The 24,078-nt window shown below is 35.8% G+C and overlaps 2 protein-coding genes across 2 annotated transcripts; both read right to left on the bottom strand.

Annotated features, from left to right (window-relative positions):
* Window positions 1–2,069: 2,069 nt before the first annotated feature.
* Window positions 2,070–3,910, bottom strand: LOC117633029 (60S acidic ribosomal protein P2B-like). Its single transcript, XM_034366698.1, has 4 exons — window positions 3,750–3,910; window positions 3,363–3,452; window positions 2,414–2,640; window positions 2,070–2,292 (listed from the first exon to the last, which is right to left on the bottom strand). Exons 2-4 carry the CDS (start codon window positions 3,448–3,450, stop codon window positions 2,266–2,268), a joined length of 342 nt encoding a protein of 113 aa, XP_034222589.1. The 5' UTR covers window positions 3,451–3,452; window positions 3,750–3,910; the 3' UTR covers window positions 2,070–2,265.
* A 6,182-nt stretch (window positions 3,911–10,092) lies between these two features.
* Window positions 10,093–11,209, bottom strand: LOC117630241 (histidine-containing phosphotransfer protein 2-like). Its single transcript, XM_034362983.1, has 4 exons — window positions 11,144–11,209; window positions 10,898–11,028; window positions 10,265–10,336; window positions 10,093–10,189 (listed from the first exon to the last, which is right to left on the bottom strand). Exons 1-4 carry the CDS (start codon window positions 11,207–11,209, stop codon window positions 10,093–10,095), a joined length of 366 nt encoding a protein of 121 aa, XP_034218874.1.
* Between the last annotated feature and the right edge of the window lie 12,869 nt (window positions 11,210–24,078).

Genomic DNA, 24,078 nt, shown 5'->3' with positions numbered 1-24,078 from the left:
AGAGAGGTTGCAATTGGATGAATCCAGATATCGTGTACTCAAGGAAGATGATGTGAGGGATATCTTTTATATATTTCAGGATGTGTGAAAGATCATAAACTTATAAAGAAAATCTAACATGGGTCGCTAACCAGACATGATACTTCGGTGGAGAATTGATATTCCAAGTTGGTTTGTATATGCTTAATCCAAACCTATGTCTAAGAACTTCCATTACATCTCCTCAGTTTCATAAATCGGTCCAAATATCGACCCTCACACTATTGTTCTTCCCTTGCTCACTTTGCTGGTTTCCAAGTCTTTGATTACCAGCATTCTTATTCCCTTCCATCATAACCGTTGTAACTTCCACAATCACAACCAAATGTTGCGAAATGATTTGATTGTTGCTTGGTTGAACACATGTTTATCGACAAGGATTCATCTTGTTTACAATTGAGGAACTAAAATATAAGGTAAGACTCAATGAGTAGTTTGAAGATATGACTTTCAAGAATTTCTAGAACAACAAACCTTTAGAAGGAAATTCATATGAAAGTAGAGAATGCCCAAAAGAGTTAGAGTTACAAGGAATGTAATGATCGAGATCTAAAACCTAAGAAGGAAATTCAAATAAATCGAGGATTTTAACACATCTTAAGGTTGAATTTTCCAAAGAACGTTTTACTTTCAAAGATTGGTTTCAAAAATCTTTAAAAATGCTAAGATACAATATTTTTTATTATGTCCCAAAAAAATGCTACAGGCTCGTATGCTACAGACTCAATTTCACCAAATGACCTAAAAAAATTTCCAAAATTTTTTCTAACACTTCCAATATATTATAACCTCCAAATAATTCAACTTAAATTCCAAAACATTTCAAAGTCACTAAAAACTCCCATTTTTTACCACTTTGAGCTCAAAATATATTTTTTTAGTACTTCCAATAAATTAAAATAACGTCCAAATGATTCAACTTAATATCCAAAAAAATTCTAAGTTACTAAAAACTCCAATCTTTCACCAGCCCAAAATTTTATTTTTCACATAGTTGGCACCAAGAAAAAATGCAAAAATTTACAGAGTTTGTAAAGGAAGTAGAGTTCCAACATCAAAATTATTTGGCAATTGGCGTAGTGAACGAACTCCTTATAAAGTCCTTGCAAGGTTTCTTAACTTTCTATTGTAGTATTTTAGTAAGTATGAAGATTACATACTTATACGAGGTAGTTTTCATCAAATTCCTTTTTCACAAAAAATTATTGTGTCATGGTAACATTAGTGCCAAACTTAAAGAAAGAAAAAACGTAGAAAAAAGGAAGGAAAATGTTGGGCACAAAAGCCACGGCCTAAATTCGACTTGAAGCCCAACCCCTCCCTTTTTCATCATGTTTCATTTTGAAATGTTAAAAGTGCCCAACAAACTTAGCCAAACAAACCTGGCCCTATTTGATTTGACCCTTGATCCCACCCAACCTAGAATCCTAACTATTGTCTCACGGTATACCACTACAGAGTCGTTCTGTGGTGAGGGTGAGCAAAATTGGTATCAATGATATGCGCACGGTGATATTTCGATCATTTGGGGGGAAATAATTATCATTTCAAAGGACTTGCTAAAGCGTAAGCTTCTTAGTCAAAACAAAACAGTTCAACCTGTAGGAGCTCTTCAATCTGTCGGGGGGAAACGTGACTACTTAAGGCTAGCAATGAAACATGGTTACACATTTTTTGGGAAGCAAAAACTATTCAAATATTGCACTGAGTTGGCCACTTTAACCATAATGAATCTTCTAGCTATTTTCGGTATAAAAACAAAACCTAAGAAAATGAAGGGTCAATTTGAAGTCTGAAATTGCTCAAACAATGGTGTGACAGAAAGGTTGACGCAAAAGTAGTGATTTGTTTCAAGGGCACAAAGAAGGATGTAAAGATCCAAGAAATTTCGCAACCTAATCATAGATACTTCTTTTCCTCAAAGGAGGCAAACTCAACCTACGGGAGGCAAAGGGCAACTGGATCTACAGATCCACACAAATAAGCAAGAAATGAACTCTACCATAACATAAACCACTGGCAAGCAACCATAATTCAACTCAAATAGATAAAATTCAAAAATTATCTGAAGCAATCTCTTTGATCCCTTGCATATCTAACCAAAATTTTTTGAGATCTAAAACCATATCCAACTACAAAATGGAAACTTAATAACATAACACTGATATGAAAGTATTAATGAAAATGAGAAGTTCTGATACAGGCAAAGAACCAGATGAAAGTCTCTTAGTCGAAAAGGCTGAATCCCATATCCTGCAACAAGAAATTTAAGTATAGACATTCAAAACAGCAACATTGTAATTAGATCATGCAAACTTGCAAACAAAGAAGCAATATAGGTACAAACTACAGCAGAATTTTAAACAGAACTTACATCATCTGTGTCTTCCTTCTCTTCGACCTTCTCTTCCTTCTTCTGCTCAGCAGCGGCAGGAGCTGCAGCACCAGCATCAGCCGCAGATGCTGAATAAGCAACTGCACCACCACCAGATGGAACAGATGCCAACTTCTCCCTTCCAGAAGCAATTAGTTCTGTAATATCCTTGCCCTTGACTTCAGACAACAGCAATTCAATCCTGTCACCATCGGCCTCAGCTCCAACTGTAAACAAACCAAAACTTAATTTAATGTGCAAGTGCAAAAATGTTTGCGCAACAAATAATTATGCACCGATTTTGTTCTTAAAAATTCCTATGGACAACACGATCTTAAGCATCTTTTTGTGCAACCATTACTTTGTCAAGACTTTACACAAAATGTTAAATGTATCACATATGAGGTTCTTCTGTACTAGTTAAACAGGAAACCATGAGCTCTTTGAATTTGACTAATGAATAACCAGATGTCAATAAAAAAATCATCTCATTTCGATGATATAGAAAATTCAATAATAAACAGGCCTATAATACTGCCAAAATGCCAACCCAAGATAAAATTAACAAGGGCTAACAGAGGGACAGAGTATTGCACAATATTCAAAGGAGCGAGAGCGCAAGACTCTAACTCTTTCCATAAATGTCGGGTTAAGGTGCTCTAGCACCGGAGCTGCCCCCATCAAAATTAGATAATTAAACCATCTCAATCTGAGAGACCCTAAAATATGGTTCAGCCGTTAATCCATATATAAAAGACTACATAGACTATTATCATCAGACGCGATTAAAATAATTACAAACGCATCACAAAGCCATTTAAAATATCAAAAGCAAACCAAACCCACAAATGACAATCCAAATTCAACAAAAACTATTGAACGAAATCCGTAATAATGCAACTTTGAGTCATACATTAAAAGAAAAAAAGGTTTTCAAAATAAAAGTCACCTGATCCGAGAATGTCCTTCAAATCAGCAGCTGAGGGGCTGGTCTTCCCTCCCAAAACAGCGAGCAAATATGCAGCGACCACCTTCATCTCTGTCCAAACAAAATATATCACACTTAACCAGCTACAAATAAACAGAAGAAAAAATTGAACTAAACAAGGAAGATAAGATTTATCTGTAAGACATAAAATTCATAACCAAGGTCCATAAAACTTGTCTCAATTTACAAGAACTGATAGCACAATTCAAAGATATGCACTAAAAACATCCACAATCAATCAACTATATGATTGGCTGAAATTGAGAAGAAATTGAAGCATACCCATATGAAGAGAGAGAGAGAGAGAGAGAGAGAGAGAGAGAGAGAGAGAGTTTGAAGAGAAGTTACCGTCTAAGACTGAATAAAGAGAGCTTCTGCAGCAAAGCCTCAATGGCAGATGAGAGCAGAGACGACTGAATGTGAGACGGAAACAAGAGAGTGGCGGCCGAAAGAGAGTTTGAGGCGAAATAAGAACACGCGAGATTAGGTTAAAACCTGTACATCGATTTTATTTATTTATATTTATTTATATTTTATTGTTTCGGTTTATATGAACCTAGCCCACAACCGGTTTGGGTTTAAAGGTGTAAAATTGGGCCGATTTGTCTCTCTTTTTGCCCAGTGTACCATTTAGGGCTCTCCCACCCAAAAGCTCCAAATTCCAAATTTTGTACTCCCAAATACAACTATTTAACAAAACACAAGTTTTTTCCTTCCGGCTCAAGGTTGTGGGTATGTTCTGGCGCTGGTGATGAAGGTAGCAAATTTCTCCCTAAACTCTTTTTCATTAAAATAAAATAAAAAAATGTACAACCCGATTTTATTCATTATAACAATTGTTTTAACCTCAAATTAATTTTTATTAAATTTTCTTCATGTTAATTTTATTTTATGATAAATTTGATCTTTTTAACAAACAAATAGGGCTCATCAATGGGGCGGGCCGGGCTACAATGGGCTTGAGCCGGGTTGAGTCGGGCTTTAAAGAAGAGAGAGAAAATACAGGGCCGGGCCTCATTTTTTTTAGAAAATTCAAATACCGGGCCGAAATGGGCCTACTTCATTCGAAAAAAATCATAAACTTAATCATAAGGGAATTTTAGTCCAAATTTGAGTTTAAACTAACTTAATTCCAATATTTTCACATCAAACCAAATTCATAAAACACTCAATAAAGTCACACAACTTAATAAGATTTTCCACAAAAATAATAAAACGAAGTATTATTTTTGAGGTTATTGCATAATTAGACTGTAATATGTTTTAAGAAATAATTTTAAAAAATAATAAGTATCAAAAATATTTTTTTTTAAAAGGATGGTATGAATAAATATGCAAATATTTGGTGATATGTTCAAGAAAAGCATGATTATATTCGGTGGTACGATTATGTTTCGTGATATGATTATATTTGGTGATATGATATGTTGTTCATCTTATTTATATATATAATTGTTGTATTAATAATTGCCACAAATTAATGTGTTAATCATCCAATTATAAACTAGGAATGAGTAAAGAAAAGTAAATGAAATGAAACAAATTATATATGTGATTTAAGTGATATAATCCTTATCTTAAACTCTTATTTATACATAATTATATATGTATGCGGGCCTAATGGGCTGGGCTTTTGTGGGCGGGCCGGGCCTGGATTTCTTGGGCTTAATCGGGTCGGGCCTATGGGCCTGGCTGGGCTTCAGACACCCAAGCCCAAGCCTAGCCCAGCCTAAGGCGGGCCGGGCCATCTCAAAGCCCATAACGGGCCGGGCCGGGCTTTTTTTCGATGGGCCTGGTAGGCCCCAATCGGCCCATGAGCCCGCGGGCCAAATGATGAGGCCTACAAACAAACAACAACAAAATTACAAAATTTGATTATATGAATTAAAATCAGACACACTATACAATATAGTAGAATGAACAAGAGTGGAATTTTGAAACAACTTTGTGAGTTTCTTAGTTTAGTTGGAAGAAAAAGTTTGTTCTCTATAATGAAAACATATGATCTTCTCAGGAAAATTAGCTAAATTACCGAACCACAACTAGCTCTCTAATGACGATGCCTTCTGGGCTCAATGACATTACTTGCCTGTTCTATATACACTGTATATAATATGTTCCATAAGTATTTATCGGGAAAATAAATAAACATATTATAGTATTTCTCAAAAAGTAAGAAGAATAAAAAAAAAGGCTCGTAACTCAAAAATAAATAAACATATTATAGCATTTCTCAAGAAGTAAGAAGAATAAAAAAGGCTCGTAACTCAAGTGGTTAAAAAACATTTACCTGTACACCTTAAGTCTAGAAAAGACCAATATGTTCTTCCTTTCGTACAATTACAAGAATAAAATTTTCCAGCTTCAAAAGCTGTTTGAAACTCCAAAACCTCTACTTCCCCAACACCCACCACACCCCCAACACCCCCCCTCCCCCTCTTTTCTTTTGGTAGCATTTGTAAGAACCCAAAACAAAATATCTAAAAAGAAAGAAAATATCTAAAAAGTAAGGAAAATATCTTTTAGCAAAAAGACCAAATTGCCCTTGCATATTTTAATGGGGAAAATTTGACTTTTTAATCGAGAAAGAATTTGGGAATTCCGCTTACGCCACTGCGTAGAGTGCGGCGAAATGAGTTCGTAGACACGGAGTAGACCCGAATCGGACCCGTAACGAAGAAGATATGGTCTAGAAACCGCGAAGGGCAAAACGGTAATTTGACCAAAAAGTCAGATTTTTATACCCCTTTCTCTCTCTCCCCCATCACTTTCTCTCTCTTCCTCTCTCTCTCTCTCTCTCTCGCGAAACAGGGCCGTGCGACCCTTCGCCTTCTCGGAGACGGCCCGGCCACCACAGGCCGAGCCGATCTCCGCCGTGGGTACCATCGGGTCCGCCTCCGTGTCGCCGTCACAACCTGACCAACCTCCACCCCAGGGCCGCCTTGAGATGGCCGGAAAACCATGTTTTCCGGAGGAGGTTCCTTCGAAGCCACCAGAACTTCCAGCTCAGAATTCTCCTTCGTTTCTCCACCAAATCGATAGAGTAAGGTATGGTTTTTGAGCTATTTTTCGTGTTCTAGCTGATGGGTATATGGGCTTCGACCGATTTTAGCTCTAAGGGGTTCGATTTTCGACTTGAAATTGGCCGAAACTTCGGCCCTTTGAAACTACTATTTCTGGTCACTTTTTGGAGGTGGTCCAAGAACAAAAGTGACTCCAAATGGGGTGTTTTACCTAGGGTAGGAGTTTGGAGTCTTGGTTCCGAGATTTTTCGGCCACCCGAAATCGCTTTGGACACCCAAAGCTGCCCGCGAGTGCTGGAGAGCATGGGCGAGGGTACCGATGTAATTCTGGGCAGATTTGTGACCCTCGTGTCGTCACGAGCGTGTGGGATTTTGCGGATCTCGATTCTGAGTCCGTTTGAACCCCGATCGGATTTTCCATATCGCGCGATCCGTGGGTGCAGTGTCGTTAAATCGTCGGATCGCGCTGAATTTTGGATATGTCGGTTTACACGATGTCAGGATTGTGTAGGATTCGACGGATTGCGAATCGGAGTCCCGGATACTCCGGAATCGCGAACCCTGGGGCTAGGGTTTGGATTTTAAGCGATAATGCGATTTTGGCCAATCTGACCGTCCGATTTGGACCAAACTCGCAGAACATGGTTCCTTCTCTGTAAGGAACCTTCAGGGAAGCCCAGATTGGTTATTGGAGATCGTGGACCCATGGGGTCCCGGGTCGACCGATCGGGCAGTGTATCGCTTAGTTGAGCGTCGGACCCTTTAAAACTGTTCCAAGCATTTGAAAAAGGCTAATGTGGACATAGGAGTAATTTGAATTGAAAGGCACGTACTTCTAGGAGCCGGGGGCAGGGTGTTTAATTTAATTCTTTTATTCAGCGGTTTACTGATTTATTATTCATGGGTAATCAGGCATCAGAGGTCCAGCCGACTAGCAGGAGAAACCTTCCAAGGGTCGATTTAGCTTGGACCATCTGTGAGTGGACTTTCTTTCATGAATTATTCTATATGAATGAGTTATACAGAGGATTTCTATAAGTAAGATTTTATAAGTGATTTTATTTTGATTTTACATAAATGAGTTTTTATAAATGAGTTTATTCGAATAAATTTCCTTATTTGATCATTGAGTACGTTTTATTATGGTTCCGAACACGATTATTACAGTAATAGTTCTATAAGTCGGTGCTGCTTATTTATCAGTTATAGAAACAGAGTTTGAGTTTCGAATCAGTTGAGACCGCAGCACGACTTGAGTTTTACAGTTATTATTCAGATATTTCTTTTTAAAAGGAATTTATTTTAAAACCACCTCGTACCCGTTTTTCTTTATGGTGATTACCCAGAGTCGGACCGATGTCTACGGACATCCAGTCTGATTATAGTTCAGTCAGTGCACTTGACTTTGCCTCACGAGTTATGGGGACGCTCGGACCGTGAGTGCCAGGATTTGCGGCTCGGCAGACTTGGTGTCCCGAGACCTGCCAGGATTGCGGCTCGGCTGACTCTGTGTCCCCGAGACCTGCCAGGATTGCGGATCAGGTGACTACGGTCCCCTGCATCCTGCCAGAGCAACTCGAGTTGACTTGGTGTCATCGAGGAATCTGCCGGCGGGACAGGCCGATCATAGTCCCCAGATTTCGCCAGTTTGCGGCTCGGGTAGCCTGTGTGACGCCCGAGACCTGCCAGGGAATTGACGGATATGACAGGGGTACAAATTGGTGGTATTTTCGAAGAATTTTGAGTTTCTTTTATTTAATGATGATTTTTAGTTATTTTATATCAGCTTTTCTGATTTTTCAGGCATAGATACCTTTATATTTGTTCAGTTATGCAAGGTTTGAGTACAGAGTTTTTATACACGTTTGATTTCAGCATTTTTATACAAGCTTTGATTTCAGTGGTTTTGTATGAAACTTTCGAGCTTGAATATGACTGATATAGAATGCCTTGAGCTGAAAATTTAGTGATTAGAGTTGAAATGGATTACTGGAAACATTCTGGCAGTTGGGAGGAAATATTTGAAATTGTTTGACAGGTGAAAAATTTTGGGATTAGTCAAAAATACAGGGGAGACTCTGCCGAATTTTCGGCAGAAGTCTAAGGAAATTTGAAAGAGAAATTGAAGTAAGAAGGGTAAAAAGGTCTTTTGTGCCCGACCTTCGCCAGGTGTCGGACACGCATAGGACTTGGCTCGAATTCCAAAGTGGAAATTGGGTCGGGTCCTGTCAGCATGTCCTCTCTATTAATCAACATAAAATTCTATATAGCATATATTAATTATAGGGGTCTATTTATTTTAAAAAATATAATGAGGTAACATGATATTTGACATTTCGGATGCAGTTAAATTTTACTAATTGTGAAATTGCCATATAAGTCATCAAATCCAAATTTAACATTTTGTATTTAATATCTCCCTTGGAGATGCTCTTGTGTACTTAAGTAGTTGTTGAGGAGTAGTGCTCATTGCCCTTGCCAAGCATGAACCAACCGTTTGGGTCCATGATTACATTAACTCTTTCTTTGGACACTATCGGTGTGTTTGGATGGGTGAAATAAACTTGGGATTTGGATAAAAGTCATAATTTCTAAATTGACATACACCAATTCTCGTGTTTAGATTTAAACAAAAACAAAAAACAAAGAAATTTAGAAATTGTACATGGGAAAAATATGGAATTTGGAGGTCATAGATATCAACTTTAAATTCTATCTAAATAGTTGTCATTTCTAAAATTCCAGAGAAATGGAGTTCTAAAAATATTGAATTTTATGGTTAAATCCATTAGGCAAACAAAAAACTTTACAAATTCTAGAACATTAATTTACATCATTAAATTCCTCAGTACTTTCACATCCAAACACATTTTTGGTAAATCTTTGTTAAAGAATGTGTTGAATATTTTTCATATTTAGTGAAGTAACTTATGGGAGTAATATTTTATTATTATTCAACATATTCCTTCCTTCTCCCTTTTTATGGGTAATTTCCTACTTTCTAACATAAAGTTTACAATTGGCATCCACTATGAAAAATAAGAACAATATTAGTAAAGAATGAATAATATGTGACAATAGTGGTGGAGATTATAACTTGTGCACAAAGATTAGTTAGGGAAGCAACAATTTTCTCATCCAATATAGTAGCCAAATTTCATAAACTAAGAACAAGGTCCACTTATAAAATGGATAGAAAATAAAGTCTTAAACACACATAATGTTCACTTTATAGTGAACTTATTCAAAAGTTCCATATACCAAACCTTGTCCTAAAACAAGTTATAAATAAGTCTATAACATAGAAGTAATAAACTTATTACATGGCAAACATGCAGAAAACATCACGATCTTCTGGAGTCGATGATCTAACATAATAAGAACTCAAGCTACTCATGTTGCTTTCGGCAGCCTCATGTTATAAATTTCACGTTCCATCTATAGAAAAGAAAATTCTGAATATTAGAACATTTGTGTAAGGACAATTACCAAGTCAAGTTTTTATTCCTATATTGTTTATGGTCTCTAATTATAAAATCAATATTTATTTTCAATCTGCAATCAGCAATCAAATGCAAGATAATTAAATACATATGACATCTTCATAAGGTTTTGGAAGTGATACAATGTAAAAACATGCAACATGCAAATTAAAACTGAGAAAGGAATTAAAGATTCAAAATAACTGTTACCCCAACAATGCGATTCAAATTCTCTTTGGCGACAAGATATTCACGGTTGACATTGTCAAGAGCCACAAGGCACCTACAAGCGCAGAACCACACATAAATTTTGTTAGTAGATTATTTGGGGATCATGGGAGAACAAATAAAATCTTACCCTTCTTTGTTATTTGCTTCACTTGCATCAACGAGCTCTTGACAGGCAAGGGCAACCCGGCCACAGGCATTACTGTAAGTCCAAAATGCAGTAGATTAAGAAGATCAGCATGTGCAACAAATTAAGAAGCATCCATTTGAGCTCATAATATACAATACAAAAATCCAGAGCAGACCAATAGATATTAAAAGAAATTCTTAGCAATGATGTCCTTTATTCTTTTATTTTGAGCTGAAATGGTTCCTTCACATATTATTTTTGCAAGGGCGGAACTAAGAACTTTCATACGGGTGAGATATAAATTTTTCCTTTTTAAGTTTAAAGAGCTAAAAGTAACACAAAATTTTCATTTATCTAATTATTAGAGCTGAAAGTAACGCATATTCTAAAAAATTATCCAATTGACAATTATGACAAAAAATAGATAATAATTGACAATGACGACAAAAAATAGATAATAATTGACAATTACCTTGTGGTACTGCCTTTAAACCAGATTGCGAGTTTATGCACCTCAGAATAGTTGACATCGGGCTCACTCCTAATTAAAATTAAAATTGAATTCTGCAAAATTAATATATATATATGTAAAACTCCAATTAGTTCATGGAAATAGTGAAGGAAATTAATTACAGATTTCTTGTGAGTTCGGCTCTGTAATCTTCAGCTACACGAAGGAAGATGGTGATAATTTCGTCAACCAAGCGAGGGTTGTTGTCATCTTGTAGCCCTCTTAGTTCGTAAAAGTAGTCGGTCAAAATGCCCTGCCAGGAAACATATACCATATTTCATAAAGCTTACCATATTAATCTTGCAAAAACTTAGAAGAGAAAGCAAGATTTATTTATAAGCAAAGCAATATAATGGGGGTGAACTGACTTGTTCTTGCAAGGAGCTGATGAGTTCCTCAAGCTGTTGGCTAAGATCCTTCCCTTTCGCAGCCATTTTCTTCGTTGAGAGAGAGAGAGAGAGAGAGAGATATTGAAGTTGAAGTGAAATGAGAAAAGAGAAGGCAATAGAGAGATCAATTAATAAACAAAACCTCTGTATATATGCATGGTTTTATAGCTTCTATATATGTTGTTTTTCATGACACATAGCATGCATATGTTGCTAGCGGTATGGAGTGTGAAGTAGCATGAGCTTTGCATGTCTCTGGTTTCATAACTTCATCATGAGCTTCATAGTGGTCTTTCTATATTTGCTTGGCTCCTTTATGCATGCTTCAGTTAATATGTAGGTACATGTTGACTTTGGGTTGATAAATTATCATTTGGGTAATCTTTCAGTTCGAAAACTTTGCTAAATTTAAACCCAACAACGTCTCATTAGATAATTTATCCTATATATTATATTATTTTAATTAAGTCTAAAATGAAGTTAGGAAGTGTATATCTATTAAAAATAGGGTCTAGGTGGGCCAGGTTGAGCCTAAATGGGCTTAGAAGGGTCGGATCATAGGCGGGCCGAGGGTTTCAAATTCTAAGCCTAGAACCTACGTAATTAAAGAATAGGTCTAGCTGAGTGGGCCTAAATAACGAGTTGGCTTAGAACGTGGGCAAGTAGAGGGTTTCAAATCATGAGTCCAGGCCCTATCCAATTAAAAGAATTGGTCGAGCCTCGTGCTACCCACTTCGGCCCATAGGCAGCGGACCAAATGATGATCCATGACTAGAACCAACGGTTTGGGTCCATGACTATATCACTATATCTGGATATTTTAAAAAAGAAAAAAAATGAAGGAACCTTTTGTTTTTGTTTTTTGTCAAAAGGAACCTTTTTTGGACACCTGTAGGTCCTCATGTAGTAGGGTTGGGCACAATCCAGATTCAATCGGTTTCATCTCAAAACGACGGCCGAACTAATTACAATATAATGGTTTGGTTAGACCAATTACAACAAAAAAATTCTCAACTTGCTACATATATATTTTTTCATTTATTATAGTATCAAACCTTCCTAAAACTCAACATGACATAAAACTTCAAATTTCAATAACTAATATAGCTACAATTCAAATATCAATAACTCCAAAAGTCCATCAAACTTCAAATTCAACATTCATATATAGTTATTATCTAATTAGAGTACACGTAAAATATAATATAAATAAATAAATATACAAGTAGACGGCCTGGTTTGGTTTAGGTGGGTTTACAAATGCTCAAAATCAAACCAAACCAAATGATATACGGTCCGATTTGGTTTTTAAACCGTTTGACTTTTTCTTACACAAAACCAAACCAAACAAGTAATTATGATTTGGATTGACCGGTTTCATCAGTTTAGCCAGATTGATGCCCACCCCTACATTTATCCTCAAGTGTGTTGTGTATTTATGTTAATACTTTCACCTTCAAGGTGTCATGATTTCATGGTTACAACAAGTTAATAATTACTTTCAGAGTTGGGCGGAATAACCTCATTTTCTAAGCAAAGGCTCCATTGTTTTAGATGAAACTGACCCTCAATTCTCTTCTCTCTGTCTAGTAATTTGGTACTCATATTTTTTTGTTAGTGAGCTAACCCCATCCCATCCCATGTATAAAATTGAGTAATTTGGTACTATTTTCGTTGTTTGTCTTTTACTTATGATTTCACTGTGGATTCTTTAGGGAATAAAATAAGTTCATACAAGCACTTCTCCTTCATAACCAAGGCACAGTTAATAATTTGTGTTTCTAGCCCTGCTACCTGAGTGATGATGTCACATTCTAGGGAGAAATGTACTTTCTGTTCGATGGAGGCTATACCGCCATTGATGACACCTGGTTGAAGTTTTTGTTACCATTCTGATGCCCCAAGGCTAGCCCTCGCCCTCATGTTAATGTAGTTATATTACTTTGGAAAGGGCAAATTATATCTGTTTCCACTGTTATGCCTTGTAGTTTTCATACATTGTAGGTAGGAATATACCTAGGTATGAACTGCACATACAGAAATTTCTAAATTGATGGAATCCTTTACAATTACTCATTTAGCTATTTTCTACTGTCGTTGCAGCGCCTTGATTGTGTGGACGAACAGTCCGTTAACAACAACAATGCAGGGGAGGAAGATCCACCTCAGCAGTTCCATCAAGGTTCTGTCATTCTTTTAATCTGCTTTCGTCATAGTGCTCTAAGTTTTGAGTCTTTTGACCACATATTTCTAAATCTTACTACTTACCCGCGCTAACCTAGCTATGTCATCCTCTTACTCAGCTGATGCCGAGAATATCACCTTACCTGACCGTTTTGACTAATGTCAGTCTGATGCATACCTGTACATACAGTTGCTTGGAGAGGTGAGTTGTGTTTCATTCCTCCTATACAACAAAACCCTATGCTTTTTTTTTTTTTTTTTTTTCGAATCGCAAAACCCCATGCATTTGTAATCATGGTCTTATTTGTGTATTCTATGTAAATGGCAGATTTGAGATTGAAGGGGACGAGTAGAAGGTTGAACTTCACGTGAGAAGAGCACATATAGATTCACATACCTCCTGCGCCTCTTCAAGATGAACATAAAAAAGGACAGCACATTCCTTTACCTATAAATAAACTTATTTGTCAAGTCCGCTTGAATCTTTTTACTTGTCCTCGCCGTTTTAAATGTCTATATATTCCACTGCGTAGGTGTTCACCCGTTTTCGTGTTCACTCCTGAGATGGAAGGACGAAGTTCCCCACTGGTTTGGAGACCATTTGTTGGTCGACAAGTCAGCTTTCTTTGGTGTGTGAGCATGCCACTGCTAGCAATGTAGATCCTAGCAGACTTCTTTTTAGAGTGGATAACTTGCGCCCCAAGTTACTGACTTCTAAAACAAATGATTGTGAATTTGGGTGAGGAATATCTCCCAAGTAAGTTCTTTTCTTGCCTCAGACTGGTGAGGACTTTCATAATTTATCTCAGTATCAAATGGCTGTTCTGGCCAGAAATATTTGATAGAAGTTGGGCTGTTTTAGGCAGAACTGCCTTTTACAAAACAATAAATATGCATATTGACGCTAGGAAGGTTAAAAGACGGCCGGAACTCCGTTTCTGCTTGGATGGAAGGTTCTAGTTTGGGCTGGACTGGACGCGCCTGGGCCGGTCCGTATTGCTTCGTGACTTCAGATGCTAGGCTGACCTATAAATCGATACCAAAGTTCGATTTTGGCAGAGTTTTATGTTTACTTCACGCTTCGTGAGGCCTTTGAGTGGGCAGAACTGCAGCTTCTTCAGTTTGAAGGGGGCAGAAGTGGCTGTTCTCGAGGGTTTGATGGGCTAGGGATTGCACTACGAGCATTGTTCTGCTTGAGCAGGACTCTTCATGAGTTCGCTGAGGTCTCCACGTTTGTGAAAACTCAAACTCTGCTTGCCTTGGCTTTCGCTGAACCAAATTTGTAACGAGAGATCTCGTTTTAGAAGACTTATTTTCTAAGTCTGAACTTTGGAATTCTGATCTAAAGCTGGTTTCTCTTGGAATCCAAGTGAGCTTTTGGTTGTTTTCTTCTTGTTGTTTTTTTTTGATTGATTGATGAATTGAGTGTCCTTTCTTCCTTGTCTACTTTTGTCTTTATAAGAGACCCTCTTGGGGAGGTGGTTTTAATTTTTAATAATGGGCGGCAAAAAGATCTCCTAAAATGTAAAGTAAAAGGGATTTTTATCAATCATGGCAGATAGGCTCTCAGTAGTCACCTCCTAAAGCAATCCCTTCCCTTTTTTCCTGGGTGGCAGCTTTCTATTTCAACCAACGCCATCGTCTGTGTGGGCTAATTTTTATGGCGGTTTGGTTTTTTTTTGTATTTTCTGAACAACTCCCTGTTTCCCGCTTTAGAAAGCGTGACCCGTGAATTCCTTGGAAGATGGTGTATTGCTTTGGAGCAAAATCTCTGAATACAAATGGGTTTTTGATCTTCTGTTGGCAGTGTTTCAGAGATGTCTCTCTCATATATTTTTTAACTTAGTTGGAATTGCTGACTTTTCAAAGCTGAGGTAGTCACGTGGGTGTGTTTTTAATCTCTTGGTTTTGGGCCCAACAAAAATTATGGGCTGATCCTTGAAGCCCTAATAACAGCTTCCACGTTTGGTCTTTCTTGGGCTGGGCAGGTAACTTTATCATGGGCCTGTTTTTGAACTTTTGGCGTTCTAAATTTAGGCCCAAACAGTAGGTTAATGCAAGTTACATAATTCTATTATTCATCCACTTTAAATGGTTCTTTTTGTGCCTATCAACTAGGTGCCTGCATTTTGTTACTTTTTTCAGTTTCTTACTTGAGAAAGAAATATTCCACCGTATGTATAGAAATTAGGTGAAAGGTTTTTTCATATATGCATTGCTAATAATATCAAGGCCTTCTACAGCCGATATGCAATCCAAGATGACCATCATGGAGAGGACCTAATGCCAGGAATTTAGACAGGTAGCAAAATTAATCTTATGTTTGCCATATGTAATCATCTTCTGGAAGTGGATAACAGAACTATACACACTAATCAATTTAGAAAATGGGGATGAAGAAGGTTCAGGAGAGACAGGGGCCTATATGAAGGAAAACAGGAAGAACGCAAGCCTCGGCAATGGATTCTGAACAAATAATCATTCATGGTCATTTATACCAATCTTGGCTTCAAAATTCTTCAGATATAGTTTCGATTTGGAGAACAGAAAGAAAACGAAAGGTATGTCCGTGGTATCTAAGGTTGATCCTCGCAGTCTATTTAGTTCAGGTGAAGTGTAACCACCAAGCATACTAACTCAAAGTTGAATGGACTGTTAGCGACAACAACAATGGACAAGATCAAAGCCTAACCGATCAGGGTGAGTGTAGTGAGGCTACTCTGTGGCTAGTTAGGGTTTTTCACTTCACACACCCTCAAAGTGACGATATTCTTTCACCGCCAAAGGACTATTTTATAAGGACATACGACTTCCCGTGGAACAATAGGAAAAACAAACCTATTTACCAAAGCAATATATGATTTCCCAACAAGAATAAGAGTTATCCGCGGATCTTTGACAACATTCTAAAATTATTTTAATGTATAGATGTCGTGCCTTGGGAATTAAACTAACAATCTGTTTGCATATAGTTTTAGTTTTATAGCGTCAAAATCCTAATCTATTTTGGAAAGATAAATAATAAAACAAAATATTTTCCTAATCAAGTAAATAATTATCTTGATATATTATGACAAATGGAGTAATTATAGTGTAGAAAGATTTATCTGAAAAAAGAAAAGAAAAGGAAAGTTTAGATTGGTTTCCGGTTTTAATTATAAGAAGTTCAAGTTGGAATGTGAAACCGACTCCCTAAACAAAACTTGATTGCATTGAATTGAAGAATCGTCGATTTCGTCCTTGCTTGGTAAGTTTTGGTGAATCATACCAAATAATAAATACATATTCCATTATTAAATAATGATAATATTATTAAAATACATCAAGAAAAAAGCCTTTTAACAACATGCAATATGCGTTGTTAAAGGGTTTCAACAACGCATAGAGCACGTTGTAGAAGCCCATGTCGTTGAAAGGTTTTGACTTTTGACAACATGCGGTGCACGTTGTTAAATGCTTTACGACAGCGCACAATGCACGTGCAGTAGATATATGCTTTTGAAGACACGCGACACACATTGTTAAACGTTTTACGATAATACACACTGCACATTACGGCAGATATATGCTTTTGACAACATGCTCTTTCATTATATGTTTATAAAAAAATATATATATACAAATTAGTTTTTCCTTTTGGTTTTGTTCTTTTTTCAATGTAATCAACATACATGCAGTTTAGTACCACCATTGGATTCTTTGCCTGAAAATTCATAAACACATCATAACACATACATCTCAAATTTCAAATAATATATTATCACCATCTCAAATACAATCCCAAAACATAGGAAATTGAAGTTTGATACAAACCATGATACTAAAAAACGACAACTGATATTTAAGGGGATGAATAACTAAAGTTTACATATATGCATTTGCAAATCTTATCTAGCCAACAATGTGCACCTATCATTTCCAAGAAGCAGCCATACTTCATCCGCCTTAAGGTCCCACCTAAGTTTTGAGAAAAATCAAACAAGGTGATTTAATAGTTAAGCAATTGCAAATTAAAAAAATATAGAAAATTTGCACACATTATTAACTGCTAACTTATTCAAAAATTTCAGTATCAACTTCTAAAATCAAAAGTGTTTAAAACTTATCAATACAAGTTGAACTCCAATTCCTGCAAATCCAAGGAAAAAGAAAAGGACAATTAAGTTATTACCTATTACTTATGCAACTCCCAATTGCATTGTACATTACTAATATGCATTCTCTTTTCGATAACTCCATTCCCAAACTCCCTTAGAGCATCCACAATGATGCTCTCTATTTCTTAGTTAAATTTGAGCAAAAAATATAAGAAAGCTATTTTAGGAGCTCTCTAAAATTTTTTAACTCCAACCATACTCCATAATTTGGAGAATCATAAATGCTATAACTCTTTTTTGATTGGTCCATCTCTATTAAAAAATAAAATAAAAAATTGTTAGCATTAAATAAAGGTTTGAAATACTAATTAAATAAAGCAGCATTAAATTATAGGGAGTCACTAGGAGTTTTTTCTCTCTCCTCAGATTTAGGAGCTCCTAGAGCACTCCCTATTTTAGGAGGTGGATAGGGAGCGTGGTTGAAGTTGCATTTTTACAATTTCTCCTTAAAATTTGTCTAAAGAGGTGATTTAGAGAGCCCATTATGGATGCTCTTCATGCATAAAAAAACAAGACTAACACGGAGAACCGCATCAGCTGTAAATGCCACCACAGATCCCAGCAAAAAAAAAAAAAAAAAGTCAATAAGTTTCAATGTCCTACTTCCTATTTACATCCCATTCCCAAATGTTAAAGCCTAAAATGTGAAATGCTTATCTACAACAAAACAAGAATTATAGAATAAAATATCAAAATTGAATTCTGAAAAATTAGTATCTATATATATGTAAAACTCCAATAAGTTCATGGAAATAGTGAAGGAAATTAATTACAGATTTCTTGTGAGTGATCGGCTCTGTAATCTTCAGCTACATGAAGGAAGATGGTGATAGTTTCGTCAACGAAGCGAGGGTTGTTTTCGTCTTGTAACCCTTTTATGTCGTCAAAGGAGTCGGTCAAAATGCCCTGCCAGGAAACATATTTCATAAAGCTTACCAATAAGTTTATCATAAAAGAAGGGAAAAATACAATGTAAAAGCATGCAAATTGAAGCTGATAAGTGATTAAAAGTTCCCAATAAGTATTTTACCTCAGCAATGCGATTCAAATTCTCTCGAGTGACAAGATATTCACGGTTGACATTGTCTAGACCCATAAGCACTGGCGGATCTACAGAGGCGCAAGGAGGTGCACTTGCACCTCCTCTTGCCGGAAAATCACTTTGAGAAGCTGGAAATGCTCCTCTTCTACTGCCCACCAGCTGTTCGATTATTTGCTCCAAAGAAGCTCCAGGCTGCAGCGCGCAAGGCCGTTTGGGTTCTTTTTTTTTAAAGTGATATGTCCAAAACGCAAAGTTTTGGTCCAAGTGAAACCAAAATAAAAAAAATAAAAAGAAATAAAAAGAAAGGGTCACCACTACCCACACCGGCCAACTCCCCAACCACATCCCTTTTTTCTCAATCCTGTTTTGCCTTCATCATCCATTAGCTTTTCTCTTTGTGCTTTTTTCATTATCATTGACTATCTCTCACTCTCTCAAATTGGTATAAGTAAATTCCATTACATTCATTCAGCAACGACACCCTGAAAGGATCTCTCTCCCTCTCTGTATTCTTTTATTCATTTGGTGGAAACCCATTTGTTTTAGAGGCAAAAGAAGGGTTGTGAAGTGGGCATAAGCCATGGCTCTAAAACCAGAAGAGATAAGCCATCCACCAATGGACCAACCCTCCACAATTTGTTTGGAAAATTAATTTCTCTCCAAATTTCAAAGTTATTTCTCTTTATGCTTTAATTAATTAGGATGGATTATTGGGTTTTGGTTAATTGATTGAGTTTTTGTTTTGGTTATTTTATATTTATTTTTTTGAATTTATTTATTTGTATATATTTTTAGTTTATAATTAATTAATAAAGATTGTTGTGGTTTGATTAAATGATTAATATTTCAATGTTTTGTTTATTTGTATATAATTAACATGGTGAATTGGTTAATGTGATTAATATAGTGTTTTTAGCCTTTTTAAATATCATTTTAGACTTTGAAATATTGCCCCTTCTTTGAAAAATTTCTAGGTCCGCCGCTGCCCACAAGGCACCCTACAAGCACAATAGTTTCCTTCAAATGGATAATATGTGGTTGAAAACAAAAAGAATTGATTTGTTATTTTATTGTTATTTGGCAATCATGAGAGAAAACAAAAAATTATTAGTGCATGGGAATAGTGAAGGAAATTAATTACAGATTTGTTGTGAGTTCTGCTCTGTAATCGTGAGCTTCACGAAGGAAGATGGTGATACATTCACGGACAAAGCAAGGATCGTTTTCATCTTGTAACCCTTTCAATTCGTCAAAGTAGTCGTTCAAAATGCCCTGCAAGAAAACTCGGTAAAATCAATGAAAATAGAAAGCAAGCTAAAAATAAGCAAAGCAATAAACTGAATAAAGATTAACAGGAACTGACTTGGTCTTGCAAGGAGCTGATGAGTTCCTTCCCATTCCCAGCCATTTTCTTCGTTCAAAGAGAGAGAGATGAAATTAGAGTGAAATGGCAAAAGGGGAAGGCAAAAGAGAGAGAGAGAGAGAGAGAGAGAGAGAGAGAGATCAAATGCATGCAGTGTCTCATGAACAAAACCTCTGCATATACATGAATGGTTTTATAGCCTTTATGAATGTTGTTTTTCATGACACATATATAGGATGTATATGTTGCTATGCAGTGTTCTGTAACATGAGTTTTCCATGTGTCTGGTTTTTCATAACTTCATGATGAACTTCACGATAGTCTTTCTATTTTTTCTTGGCTCCTTTAAAAGTTTAGTAAGTGACTTTATCGACCTCTATGCTACTTAACAACTTAACTGAGAGGTTAACTAAGAAATTAGTTAAAATGCTGGGCTGTAGATTCTGGAATCTTCTAGAAGCTTCGATCTTCAACACTTACAAATTGTATGCCATGCATGGGGCGGTCCCACAACAAAGGTTTGTTGTGGCACTGGTGCCGGCCCCTTTCCAATCTCATGTAATATATATTAAAAACTAATTGGTAAAAGACAACTCTTCGTTCCTTTCGGCTTTTCTGACTTTATTATCATTTTAGCTTTTTATATTTTAAAGATTATTTCAGTGTTGAAAGATTTGTTGATTTCAGTATTCTTGAAAAGGCATATATTTGTTGTTTGCGAAAAACAAAACATGTTTTTGGGTATGACACCAAAAAAAAAAAAACTAAGTTTGTATATGACGGTATCATTTATATGTATTCAAAGCCAATTTGTATGACAAAATAAAGCTAAGTTTTGTACATAGATTGGCACCTAGGAAATCAAGCAGAAGCTCTTTTGGGGTAAATAATTCAGTTTAGAACAATAAAATTAGGGAAACATGAAGTCGTACTAACCAATCACATAGACTACATGTCGTTGAAATAATCCCAAGGGTGTGATCATTAGGGACACTTATTAATAGCTAAGCTACCCTCTACATACGCACATGCAGTTTTGTGCGCAGCATGCTCCATGTGTCTTAAAAGTTTTTATTTTTATTATTAATATGCAGTATGCGTGTGCCAAGATTTCATTATTATTTCATAAATAAATAAAATTTCCATTTACACTCCCTCCATGTGTAAACCATCATCCAACTTTCCTATTACACTGCATCCATGCATTATTATAAAACCCGAACCAAAACCCTAATTTTCACCTATCAAATTTCTTCATCCACTCCAAAAGACAAAAAGAAAAACCATTCGATTCTCATGGCTGATAACATGAAGACCACTAACTACCACACTTTCTTGCCAACCAAAGCTCAAGAAGAGGAGGCAAAAAGGGCCAACAATCCTGGGAATCAAGAAAGACGCGTTCAAGTTGAAATCAGAGAGCGTTCACCGCAACCATTTATATTGGAGTCTAGCGATCCAAATCTAACAACACCACCACAAACAAAGGATCTTCTTCGTTCCTAGATGTTTTGTGGTCAAAATCGTTGCTATAAGTTTAAAGAGTATGAACTTTGCTCTTTATTGTTCCTTAGATTAAAGGTTTACTTTAGCAAACTTTGGTTTCTTTACTTTTATTTTTCGGCCAACTTCTTTAATTTATGATATGTAATTAAGTAATATCTTAATTTTTTTAATTACTTTAATTAGTAATTATGTTTTAATTATTATTTCTTTAGTGAATATTTAAATATTTTACTGATTTTATAAATTACTTAATGAATAGTAATAATTATTCTAAATTATTTTGTGGACTTTGTTTTTTGTTTTTTTAATATTAAATAATATTTAAAACATAATATATTTAAAGAGCATAGCAGCGCGAATATACTGTTTAAATATTTGAATATATTTAAGGAAATATGACAAATGACACCTAAAAAGATAAGCAACAATACACAAAAAGGCATAAATTTTCCCTCAACCCTAAGTGCACACAGAGGAACAAAGCTGGAACGTAAACACATACCATGTCTAATTGATCCATTATCTCAAGGCTCAACTTTGCTATAAACAAACCCATATTTTAATTGTTGGTGTATATTTAAAGCGTATAGCCGCACGGCTATAATAAATATTTAAAAGTATCACTGCACGGTGATACTCTATAAATAGAATATTTTACAAGTATAGCCGCGCGGCTATACACTCTAAATAGAATAAGTTAAAAATATAGTTGTGCGACTATAATCTATAAATAGAATATTTTAAAAGTATAGCCTTGATCCCTATAAAATCAAATTGGAGTAAAAGACCACACCCAGGAATTGTTGATATATATATATATATATATATAAGAAAGCTCACTGTAGGATTAATTTTTGTAGACTGAAATCATCAAGAAGGCCCATTGTTGAAATCTCAATGGATCAATTCGCATACCCGTTTTGTGTACTAATATCTTATTATATTATATTATATATGTGTGTGTATTATATATATCTTCCTAGCTTATAATTATAATTATTTTAAACAAGAAAACATGGCATCAATCTGTATAGTGAAATGGAAACATTCAACTACACGTAAAAATTAATGAGTTGGAGTTAGTTGGATGAGGTGTTAGAATTATCTTTTGTTTGGCAATAGGTGGCTTTACATGGGAGATGGCATCAAGTTCATGCCACTATTTACCTTGAGCTGGAGCACATGTATATATCATTTATCTCTTAAGGTTGATGTGTCAAATTTTTAGTTACTTAATCTGCTTTTGTGATAGGATTAATATTAGTTTATATTATATAAGGTTTTTCGTGCATATCTCCTTTAACCGCCAAACAATTATCCAATAGGATCTTTGTGCTTGCCAACTTATACTTGTATAAATAGGACCTTTCATATTTGAAATAAGAGTAAGAAACAAGAAAGAAATGTGAGAGGGAGTAAGAGAGAGAAGGAGAGAGAGTGGTGATGAAACTTTTGGAGTTTGGTTTGGTTGATAGTACATGAAGATAGGTAAATGGGTTGTCTTGCCAATTTATTTTAAGGGCTCTCATTACCGAGGTGAGTGGTTTATGTGTAATGTGTTCTAAAAGTTCTTATTTTGTGATAAAATCTAAAAACCATGAATTATCGTGGATTTGTTCTATTTACAAATATCTATCTATTTCAAGTCAAGCATGTCTTATTTGGTGCAAACTTTCACACTATATATTTATATTGATTGGAATATTTGCGAAGTATGTATTATTCATGGAACATGAGAACTTCAATGTTGGGGTATTCGTGGGATAGATGTACCACACGAGGACATAGGGCAATAAGGCCAATAGGGGTCACGTGGTTGGTTACAGGCTATGAAGGATAACCGAGATATGAAGGGATGATGTGATATGATCTGGATTGGTGTATCTTTTCATGATATTTTCTAGAGTGTGTAAAACGGCATTGCTTGACTTGCATATTACATAATCTACTCGTTGAGTGGTGGTTGCTCATCCCTTACCCTGTTTAATTTTTCAGATGAATTAGTGGGTAAAACAAGGACTAAACCGGTTGAGGCTGAATTAGATGATAGTGATAGAGCTTATTTATTTATTGTAAAGTTGTAAGTTTTCACTACTACAAAAAGTGAAAAAGACGACCAGAAAACAACGACGGTCTAAGTGAAAACCGTCGTGGTTTTTAAAAAGACGACGGTTCTAAAAACATCGTCGTGTAATACCACCTTAGACAACTAAAAAATGGGGATTCAATGGCTGTTCAAAAACAACGACGTACCTAATTAAACAACCGACGTCTATTTGAAACAGATTTCCGCAATGTAAAATCAAAGCCAACAAAGAACGGCAGAAGTTATGAATCGACCGACGTAGAAAGTAAAGGCGACGATTTCAATAAAAGCCGCCGATTTTACTCATAAAATAACACGACGAGGTTTTCGTATAAGACGCCGTATAATTACAAACAAATCCACGGCTTTAAAATACAAAATATCGCCGTATTAAATTAATGTACAACGACGGAAAATATAAATATATCGACGTCATTATCGTATAGTTGATGATGTGTGTGCTTTTGCAATCAGAGAGACAATTTTTTGGAAGTTGATGATGTGTGTGCTTTTGTGTATCTACAAATATTATACCTAACGTCGTTGAAAATTTGCAATCAGAGAGACAATTTTCAA

The sequence above is a fragment of the Prunus dulcis genome, chromosome 6, assembly GCF_902201215.1.
Source record: "Prunus dulcis chromosome 6, ALMONDv2, whole genome shotgun sequence".
Lineage (NCBI taxonomy): Eukaryota > Viridiplantae > Streptophyta > Magnoliopsida > Rosales > Rosaceae > Prunus > Prunus dulcis.
This window is presented reverse-complemented; position numbering and strand designations above follow the sequence as displayed.

Bases quoted from the DNA above. Each gene is read 5' to 3' on its own strand.
- LOC117633029 (XM_034366698.1), bottom strand. From the start codon at position 3,450: ATGAAGGTGGTCGCTGCATATTTGCTCGCTGTTTTGGGAGGGAAGACC. The intron at 2,641-3,362 runs GTGACTTTTATT...GTTTGTTTACAG, and splicing joins GAAGGACATTCTCGGATCAG to TTGGAGCTGAGGCCGATGGT. The intron at 2,293-2,413 runs GTAAGTTCTGTT...TTCTTGTTGCAG, and splicing joins AGAAGGAAGACACAGATGAT to GATATGGGATTCAGCCTTTT.
- LOC117630241 (XM_034362983.1), bottom strand. From the start codon at position 11,209: ATGGCTGCGAAAGGGAAGGATCTTAGCCAACAGCTTGAGGAACTCATC. The intron at 11,029-11,143 runs GTCAGTTCACCC...GTTTCCTGGCAG, and splicing joins TCAGCTCCTTGCAAGAACAA to GGCATTTTGACCGACTACTT. The intron at 10,190-10,264 runs GTAAGATTTTAT...CTGCGCTTGTAG, and splicing joins GAAGCAAATAACAAAGAAGG to GTGCCTTGTGGCTCTTGACA.